This window comes from Vanellus vanellus (assembly GCF_965231255.1).
Source record: "Vanellus vanellus genome assembly, chromosome: Z".
In the NCBI taxonomy this organism is placed as follows: domain Eukaryota; kingdom Metazoa; phylum Chordata; class Aves; order Charadriiformes; family Charadriidae; genus Vanellus; species Vanellus vanellus.
This window is the reverse complement of record NC_138908.1, coordinates 43655193-43665718: the sequence shown is the minus strand read 5'-3', so window position 1 is coordinate 43665718 and position 10526 is coordinate 43655193. Positions and strand designations below refer to the sequence as shown.

The following is a 10526-nucleotide window of genomic DNA, read 5'->3' as shown; positions in this document are numbered from 1 at the left end:
TCTTTTTTTCCTATACAGAATCAGCCATGCTTATAGTAAAGAGCATTGTTTAAAAGCAGAAACACATTGGAATGCCAATGCATAAAATAAAAGACAGTCAATTGTCTGGGACAGGCCATGCTAGACGACTGATTTGTGACAGTTCAAGAAGCTGCCATTCTTTGCTATCCATTCCGCCCACTTATTCGGGGTGAATGCCATAGTAACAGAATGGAGTGTATGCTCAAGCCTCAGCTATTCCATTTTCAACTAAGCACCAGACTTCCCACCAAAACAGATAAAAGGGGATACCAGCATGTGACTGCCAACACCACTGTAACAATGGCAACATGTAGCAGAGAAGGGATAAACAGTGTGAAGCAGCTACCACTACGGCAGTTCTTTCCATGAAATGGCATCCCCGTGAGCACTAATGGAGACGCTGCCTTTCAGAAGGCACATTAACAAGTGCCACAAAACATCTAAGAGGTAACGGTCTGTGTTTTCAACAATGCGTAAGACAAAGGCAAAGTTTCATTCTTGCATCAGAACTGCACTGGTAGAAGTTCAGACCCACAACTGCCGAACTGACATCTCATCTAATTGAACACATACACTAATCTAATGCATAAGAATCTAGTGTATAAACACAACATTATTGTTTTAGGAAAGTGCCTGTTACCCTGATCCTTTGTATGTCATTCATAATTCCTTCTTTGCACAGAGTGAAAGCTGTAGAAGACGTGAGAAGAACATATATGCATATTTACTCAGGATGAAAAGATGATTTTGTAGTACTAAGCCACAACTTTTTTTTTAAATGGATGAAATACATTTCTAGTCTTGCCTGTATTATGAAAACAGTGCTCTAGGGTTAATACAGATTCATATGAAACTAAGGAGAAATGCACAATGGGGTTAACTAACACATGGCATCCTGCACCTCCTGAAATGTATGTCAAAATTATTTATGTAAGGTACTGAAGTACGAGTCCTTAAGGATGAAAATTTATTTATGCAGATAACCTGTATAAGACTGACACAGCAATATAAGCATTCTGCTCTGCTCTCACTGGGCTGACTTAAAGGTAGTACAAATTCTGTGGCCAGGTTAATACTTCCATTTGGCAGATTCCCAAATTCCTCTACAGTTTCAATGCAGAGGGCTCCTCTTCAACACAGGATTAAATAAACTCTCTTATTCACCTTACGTAGTTCACGAAACACAAGGAATGAAAATTTTCACTAGAGGAGTTAAAAAGGGACAAGAATGTAAATGTTTCCATTATACCCTTACATCGCAAAACTGCGTGGTTATTAATATAAATTTAAGCCTTTAAACAAAAATACAGTAGCATATCATGAGGGATCAAAAACACTTCCCCAGTTTCAGAATCGGGACAGTACGGATAGGCATCCCCAAACAATGCTGCATTTGAAAGAGCAGATCCTGGTGAAAATCCATCTCCAGACTGAGAATCATTGATACACTTAATTCTCTTCATTTTTTTTAATCCTTCTACCAAAGGCAACCTTCCCCTCCAAAATACAGTTTTATTTGCAACAGTAAACACACACAAAGTTCTCATCAGTTAAAAACGTGCTGTAACTTGAAAGTATTGTTCTTCATGCTCTTAAAGCCCTTGCACATGCAGCAGAAAATGAATGCCACAATTGGGTCACACCAAGTAAAAATAATTTTGGAAGAATTTTTTTCATTGCAAAACATGTTAGTTCTGTAAACAACGGGGTACAACTTCATTTCTCTGTTAGGTCTTATTCTAAGCAGAGGCAAGAGGCAATAAGAATTAGTAGATATCAGGAGAAGACGAAGAAGTGTAAATCCCATGCCTGACAGCTTGACTTTAAACATGAAGAATACAGAATCACAGAATAATTATTCAGGCTGGGAGAGACCTCAGGAAGTTACAATCCAATCTCCTTCTCAGAGCAGACTTAGTGGAATCAGACCAGGCAAAAGATGTTTAAACCAACATGCACTTTCCCTCTTAAAGCGTTTGAATCGGGTATATAGTTAATGTGCCCCCAGTAAAGTGAACCGCTTTTTACTACGTGCATATTGAACAATAAAAATTGAGCAACTGGGTAGCTGAACATACATACAGTGTACATACCTAGCCACTTCTTGTAGTCATGTACACTTAAAAACACCTAACCTCTTCATATCAGACCACGCCTACTTTATGGGAAAGAGTTTCACACAAGTGTATAGTTCTTGTAAGCACAGGCTGCATTGGTCACTGTGCAAAATTCCTGAACTGTGAATAGACATTGTATATTTTCATCTAGTACTGTGGCAAAACCATATAACCATAAGAAGCAAGAAACAAGTGCAACAATTCATACATCACTTTCTCATTTTTAATTTAGTAATTATTGAATGGTTCCAGAGCAGGCACTACATTACTTCAAACACAATCAAGTATCTTTAAAATAATGTTGAAAAATAACCTCTTCACCTCAGTATACACATGCGCATATATACACACACACACACACACAAATTAATTTAGAAAATCTGTACATACGTATTTTTCAGGAAGCAACTCAAAGAACTGTACCACAAATAATTAGTTTCTGTACTCTGACACACCAGAAATTATAATAAATTCTTCTGAAAATAAGGTTTAAGGACACAAAATGCCATGCGGTGCTATTTAGTAGAAAATGAACCGGTAAGTAAATTTATCTATTCAGTGCTAAAAGAAAACACAAAACTCCTTAAATAAAACAAATACCAATTTATCAGAAATCAGAAACATTTATTGTCCTTGAGCTAGGCAAGGCCCAGTTATTTGTGTTTCCTTAAGCTTATCCCCTTGGTAGACAAAAGCAAAGAAGTTTGTGACTATGAAAATCCAGGATACTTAATTTCTTATTACTGGCTGCAAAGATCATTCAAGAAAGGAGTATCCTTGTTGAATCTGAGTCTGAAAGTCCATCTTCTTGACTAGTTGCCTCATAATCACCCGCATTATCAGCTAATTCAATGTCTTGGTCGTCATTACTCTCTGCGCTGTAATCAACTTCTTCAAGAAAGCGAGGCTCATCTTCATCCAAAACGTATGTAGTGGGGCTATAATGAACAAGAAGTTGCATGAACCATGTTAAAAGTTTTACTTGCAACAGCATATTCAGACTATGCCCTGTTCCTATCCTGACATACAATAATCCAAAAATAACCTCAGGAAAGGGGCAGTTTACCTGAAATGGTATTGATTTTTTAATTGCACATAAAACAACTGGGAGCCAAAACCATGTCTGTAAGACCCTGAACTAATTACTCAGTCATACACAACTTGTTACGCAAGTGTGCCATGACAAATGAGCTACACTTTATAGACGTACACTAATGGCCTATAAGAACTTCATGTATTCATAGCAGCATCAGAAGTTGTTGCAGAAGGATACAACTACATAAAGAAACAGCAGTTGCTATAACTAAAAAACAGAGTGTAAAAATTCAATTGGGAAACCTCTGTGTTTTATTAAAACACACATTTTACGAAAGAGTATTGTGAGCAATTACACTGTATGTATCAGAGACGACAAAACAAGAAGTCATGTTTACGCCTACAACTAAGATTAAGTTCCTGTCTGAATCACTTGACTCATGTCAGATCCTCACATGCTTACACACGGTTAAAACACATATGTTAAGCTGTGCACCTCAGAGGCAGTGGAGCCACTGAGCCACTGCCCACAGACTGCTCTATGACCTTAACTAATGGCCTCCAAGAATAAGACGACTAACACCTTTAGTGTTAACTCGAGAAAGATTAAAATACAACTTTCTGATCCTCTCATCTCCCTAGGACATAGAAAAAAAAGAAAGAAAAAAAAAGTGTTTTCCAGAGCCAGTTTTACTAACCTCCCTTGGGACATAAAAAGCACCTGCTTAAAAGCATCAAGTATTCCTAAATACTTCCTAAGTGATTTTATATTCGGATGAAGTCCTAAGAGGGTTTTGTAATGCATTTTACCTAATAATCAAATCATACAGAACTCATACAAAACAGTGAGGGTGTTCTTATTGAGAAAAAATCACAGGGTACTTGTAGAAGTGTTTGCATATTAATTTTGATGAATTTTGTCTTAAGGCACACACAGCCTAGCTTGGCTGTGGCTTTATAATTAAAAGGATTAATCACCGCTTCTTTCTAATCGTCTTTTAGGAGCGTAAGTGGACCACCTGAAATCTGCAATGCAATCTCTCTTCAATATAAATAAATTTCACAGTATTATTTCTCTACCTGTAGCCTCAATGACATGCTACACTGTAGTGTTTTGTGCTGTTGATAGTTAATTCAAATATTGGGAGAAGAACAAATGAGAAGAACTGTTAGCCCTAACTTAGAAAAAATAGGACAAAAGACCTAAAATAGTAAGAAACTAAGTTATCAAAAGTCAATTCAGTCACAGTGTCTGGATTTACGTTTAAAATAATCTGTATCACAGTTCACTAAACAAGTTCTTACTCATTAAGCCATGCAAAAAGGAATGCTCCACAAAACTAAATACTTTTCATGATTATTTAAGCTGTAACTGGGGCAACAACCCACTATGTGGGTTAATGAACTGGGTGTTTAAAACAAACTTGTTTCCATTTAGGAGAGACAAAGAGTGAGGAAAATAACCAGTATCTTTGCTAAGATGCCTCTTTCATTTTACAGGTACTCAACACACCATGAGGATACATGCTTGGCATGAAGAACCTGTGGCAGAACCAGCAAAGGAATACAATTTTTCTGTGCTTTTATCCTGTGATGCTTTCCACCATAGGAAGTCACTACCTACCAACACTTCTTCTAAAGAAAAAAAAGCTGGGGGGGAGGTTTAAATGTTTCATTTATTTAAAGAACAAAATGAAAGGAACTTCACCAAATGTATTGTATTCCAACAAGTGCACAGCTTTTTTGCAACTTCTGCTTCTAATCACTTAACACAGGCACTGATTTGTTAGCTTTCGTATGCAAGGAATCCACACTGCAATTGCAGGATAGACTGTGTAATTCAATTCACAGGAAATGGAGCCATTAAATCTGAATGTTGGCCCAATATTAACTCATAATTCTAAATACTGAAACAGAAAGCTACAATGAACTATGCCAATGTTTATTAAACACTGACAATGGGATCTTAATGCATTACAGTAGTCACTTATAAAAATTCATGTTAGTGAGGTATAATAAAGAATAGTAAAGCTCTTAAAAAATTCTATCCACTCTTTTTAATAAGTGTCATTATCTGGAAATTAAACTCACATAGATAATCCAGTTTAAAAAAAAGCAAACAACAGAACCTATTTTAAGAAAAAAAAAAAAAAAAACAACACAGAACTGGGCACAGAAGGAAACCACGTAGTTCACCTCTTCAAAGTGAGTCAGTTCATAGCATATGAGGAGGGGGTGTCACCCTCTATGTTAAGGACCAGCTGGAGTGCATGGATCTCTGCCTGGGATGGATGAGGAGCCGGCAGGGACAGGTGATGTTACAGTGGGGGTCTGTTACAAGCCACCTGACCAGGAATACCGAGCAGATGAGGCCGTGTATAGACAGACTGGAGCAGCTTCACCTTCACAAGCCCTGGTCCTCATGGGGGACTTCAACAATCCCTATACCTGTTGGTGGGACAACACAGCAGGGCATAAACAATGTAGGTGGTTCCTGTCATGTGTGGACAATGACTTCCTTCTCCAAGTGACAGAGGAACCAATGAGGTGAGGGGCCACGCTGGACCTAGTTCTCACCAACAAGTAGGGGCTGGTGGGGAATGTCACACTCAAGGACAGCCTTGGCTGCAGAGACCATGGAATGGAGTTTCAGATCCTTAGGGTAGTGAGGAGGCTGCACAGTAAGCTCGCTACCCTGGACTTCAGGAGAACAGATTTTAGCCTCTTCAGGGATCTGCTTGCTGGAGTACAGTGGGATAAAGCCCCGGAAGGAAGAGGGGCCCAAGAAAGCTGGCTAATATTCAAGCTCAGAAGTGATGCAACCACTAAAGAGGAAGTCAGAGAAAAACACCAGGATGCCTGCATGGATGAACAATGAGCTCCTGGACAATCTCAGACAAAAAAAAGGAAGCCTACAGAGGGTGGAAACAAGGCCTGGGAGGTATAAAGAGAAATTGTCTGAGCAGCCAGTGATAAGGTTAGGAAAGCTAAAACCAAGATAGAGGTAAATCTGGGCCTTCCAGTCCCTAAAGGGGGCCTACAGGAAAGATAGGGAGGGACTCTTTATCTGGGAGTGTAGTGATATGACGAGGGGTAATGGTTTTAAACTGGAAGAGGGTAGATTTAGATTAGATGTTAGGAAGACACTACTGTGAGGGTGGTGAGACACTGGTACAGGTTGCACCAGGAAGCTGTGCATGACCCATCCCTGGAAGTGTTCAAGGCCAGGCTGGATGGGGCTGTGGGCAACCTGATCTAGTGGAAGGTGGCCCTGCCCGTGGCAGGGGGGTTGGAACTAGATGATCTTTAAGGTCCCTTCCAACCTAAACCATGCTATGATTTTTATATTGTCTTGAAAATATTTTATATTGTCTTGAAAAACACACGGGTGTATATATTAAATACATATTTGTTATATTTGCATAAATTTATTTTACTCAGCCACTTATGTGTAAGCATGTAGGCATGCCCCTAACTTCTAGAAATTCAGCCACTGTGCACAATGTGTCTGATGCAACACATTTTAGACATTTGCTCTGGCACGTGTACTTTCAAAATTCTGATCCGAAACTGAGGGATGCTTTTCATTGACATTTCCCATTCAATAAAATAAAAATCAACATTATAAATTACTTTCTCTATTCAAGAAGAGTACCATTAGAATAGATAAACAGATCTTATTTTCAAAGCTACATAAACCTTTAATGTCAACACTGGCTCTGAAATCTGCCTCATAATAATCTTAGCTTTCTACTACCATCCAGGACAATGCACCACCACTTGCCAATCACTTATCACTGAAAATAAATATTATGATTATATTTATTATGATTATTTTTTTCATTTTCCCTTTCTTGAGTCTATATTCCTCACAAAATGGTATCCCAGTCCTTTCTACCTGGAAAGGAAAAACCTGCTTCACATACCACTCACATATATTTGCTTTCCCATGGCATGTTTTCTTCTGATGAAGCAAATGTTAACCTTGGATATTTAACTTTCCAGCAATCTTTACTCTAAAGGTTAGCATGAATCTGCAAAGTGTAATTATTACTCCACTTTTTTACTGAGGCTGGATCACAAAAAATGTAGAAACCAAAACACCTGAAAAAATTTCTTGCTGTTTAATCAAATTCTTTATTTGCCTCCCTGCCGCTCCCCACCCTCAGCATATCTTGTAACAATATATTTTTAGCTGCCATCATGCTGATTCTATGGGTTTTAATTTCCTAACTTTTCCCTTGGGCTGTTTCTAATTAACTTGCTCAATAATCCGTCTTCCTCTACCCCTACACCTCCCGCTTTTCCTTTTAAAAGGAAACCATTATTTTTCTCAGGTTAGGAGAGGTTGTTTATCACAGAACTACAGTTCTGTAGTGTAAGGGATGGCATAATCTGTGTATTTGCTTTGAAGTTACAACAGATAAAAGAGAATACTATATGAAAAACTAAGTTTTGCATATTTTACTTAAACAGAATTTTATGGGTAAAAAGATGAACTTCTAAACTATTGATTAATATACCTGACACAATACTGCGGTCTTCAGGTTTATGAAGAACTTTAAGAATATCCCCTTCATTTAAAAAACAGTATTTCTACATCACCTGCCATTGAATACACTAAATTTAGGAATGAATACAACTTTTTTCTAAAACATATTTACTTTTTTTTTTTAATGACAACACCTTACTATGTTTTTTTCTTATTTACATTAATGCTCCAAACATATTAGAAAATAAACTTATTCACAAACACGGTATATTTTTTCAAACTAAAATTGTGTTTGTCCCTCAAAAGATATACTTGGATTTTTCATTATGACTCAATTACAGGAAAATTAATCCACAAGCCAGACACAACCATTACCAATTTCAACCCCACGGAGATCAGCGGTTTTCTGAGACTACAGAGGAAGTGTATACATTTTAAAACTTTGGAAGAAAAAAATTAAGAAATATTCCCTGCCAAACTATGCAGACTTGCAGCTACTTGGGGAGTTGGGAAAGGAAGGAGAGAAAAATCTGAAGAACTAATGATTCCTTTTAAAACTGCATTACCAGGGGAGGGAAAAATTTAGAGGCGAAAGAAAGTCAGGAAGTATCACAAAGGAATCATTTCTCCATACTTTTCCTTTTAATTTCCCTTTAGGGTCTATATTCTCTTCCAGGGATCAGCAATGCTGCTACAGTAGGCAGCGTCACACAAGCAACTACACGTGCTGTCCCCTTCAGGAGCTCTTCACCTATTTTTCACAAGTAGTGAAAATTCCCTCAAAGGAATTTCCGAGGTTAAAGAGGAGAACAACATGTCCAACTTTTTTCTAAGCCACAAGAAGCTGTGTATCCAAATCCCATTTAAGTTTTGTTTTTAAATATCCTCACTTCCGGAGTCTCCTGGTTTGAGGTAAAACAGAACCAATTTTCTGTTCAGTAATTTTACTGTGCAGCTAAGCCTCTTCTAACTAACTGAACTCCTGGGAGCTTGACCCGGTTTTGTATATATTGTGTATCTTTCATTATTTCCTTTTTATTATTTTATTAATATTTTAATTCCATCTCTTTTCTAAAGTCATAAGTCTCCTTCTCTTTCTTCCTCCTCCCCCTTCGGGGAGCGGTGGGGGAGAGCATCTGTCCTTCATTTCACTGGCCAGTCCGGACCAAACTATGACACAGAGTTACAAAATTTCACTCTGCAGCTTAATAAAAAGTAATCTCAACACTTTCTTTGTGCTGTCACCCTAAAATACATTTTGTGAAATTCAAAAATGGACTAAATTATTTGGATGCAACAATCGTTTACTGTAGTCCACACTAATATTTGGATTATACCACCAGGAGTGGAAGAAAAGCTTGAAAAATGGTATTCTTTTTTCCTCCACCCCCCCTCCTTACTAGTTTGTTTCCTTATTTTGCCCTTGAGAAGACAAACACTACTCTAATACTACAGACTACACAGAATTAAAAGTAATCACTTTCACTTAGGCCAGAGGAGTGTCCTGGTGCATGGGCACTGCCACCAGGCACACCAGTGAAATTCTGGGTCTCATCTTTGACAGATTTTTCTTCCAACCTTCTGAAAGGGACAGATGGGACAAAAACTGCAGCATAAGATGACTTTCTTTTTAACTAAATTGTACTCCTAAAGTACTGGAAGAAATGCCAAGAAAAGCTCAAACACTGGAGGAAAGTGGGAAGGAAAAAACTTTTACTCCCAGGTGAAGGAGATTAGAAGTATGCAAATGTCTGGGCAAAGTTTAAGAGTTATTAAGGGGGAGGGAAATGAAGTAGGACAGATCCAGTTTCTTTCCGGCAGCCTAGAGAAAGACCCTTTGCAGGAAGATCTTGGACACAGTTCCACTCCATGTACCCTTCACTCCTTGCCCCACCAGTCTGAACTTCTCTCAAGTGTAAGACTAAGTGCAGGAAATGGATTTTGCATCAGGTTTTTTCTTTCCCACAGCGCCTTTTGGCAGTCTACTTTTCCTACCATTTTCTAGACATGCTGGGTCCCAAAAGCTCAGTCTGCTTCTCTGCTATAATTAAATCAAATCAACAAACAAAAATACACCATGTTCTAGAACACACCAATAAGCCCCGAAACAATCAATGAAACGACTAGAATTTCCAAAAAGAGGTCAAGTTATTGCGCAAAGGATAATTCCAGTAAGTCCTAGCAGTTATGACTGCAGTCATATGTTTTTGTTTCATTGCATACAGACCCCATCAAACCTGTCAGCATAACAACCATATTTCTTACTACAAGATCAGTATTACATTTAGTCTAATCTTTTCCATTTGGAACTGGGGGGAAAACATTGGCAAATGGGTTTGAAATAATTAAAGAAAAATAAAGTGTTTAATTCATCACTTAAAATGTTAAAGTGCACTGCCAGAAGGAAATAAATCTACTTATTGCTTTATTTTTCTCCAGTCAAATATGTTTCAGCCATGGTTCAAAATGAACTCATGGAAACTAAGCCTATGTGTAATGACATACTGGAGGTATATTTTATCATATTAACATTACTTGGTCGTTTTAAGTATAACCAGTAAAACCAAAAAGAATTTGAGAAAACCTCAAAATCATTTGCAAAAAATAAAAGCAGTGCTTCTGTGCTTTTAGAGTTGAATGTTTAAACTTGTCTGCTTATCCTCTAAAGCATTAAAATTGTGTTTTTGTAAAAAGTAACACCACAGCATCCAAACTATAAAGGAAATAACTACAATCTGATTCACTGCTCTACTCTAACATTAAAGGGACATTACAACTGTGAAAAAGATACTCTCTTTTATACTTATTAATGAATTTTTTTACCTTCATTTTCTGTAGGTAGCCTCTCATTTATCTCTAAT

The 10526-nt window shown here is 37.7% G+C and overlaps 1 protein-coding gene across 1 annotated transcript in view; it reads right to left on the bottom strand.

Moving 5' to 3' along the window:
* Positions 1-2347: 2347 nt before the first annotated feature.
* The window catches only part of AGTPBP1 (ATP/GTP binding carboxypeptidase 1), a 67518-nt gene continuing 59339 nt past the window's right edge, over positions 2348-10526 (bottom strand). Inside the window, exon 26 of the mRNA XM_082497113.1 lies at positions 2348-3076. Coding sequence (XP_082353239.1) covers positions 2899-3076 — 178 coding nt within the window. The 3' untranslated portion in view covers positions 2348-2898. The remainder of the gene's footprint in view (positions 3077-10526) is intronic.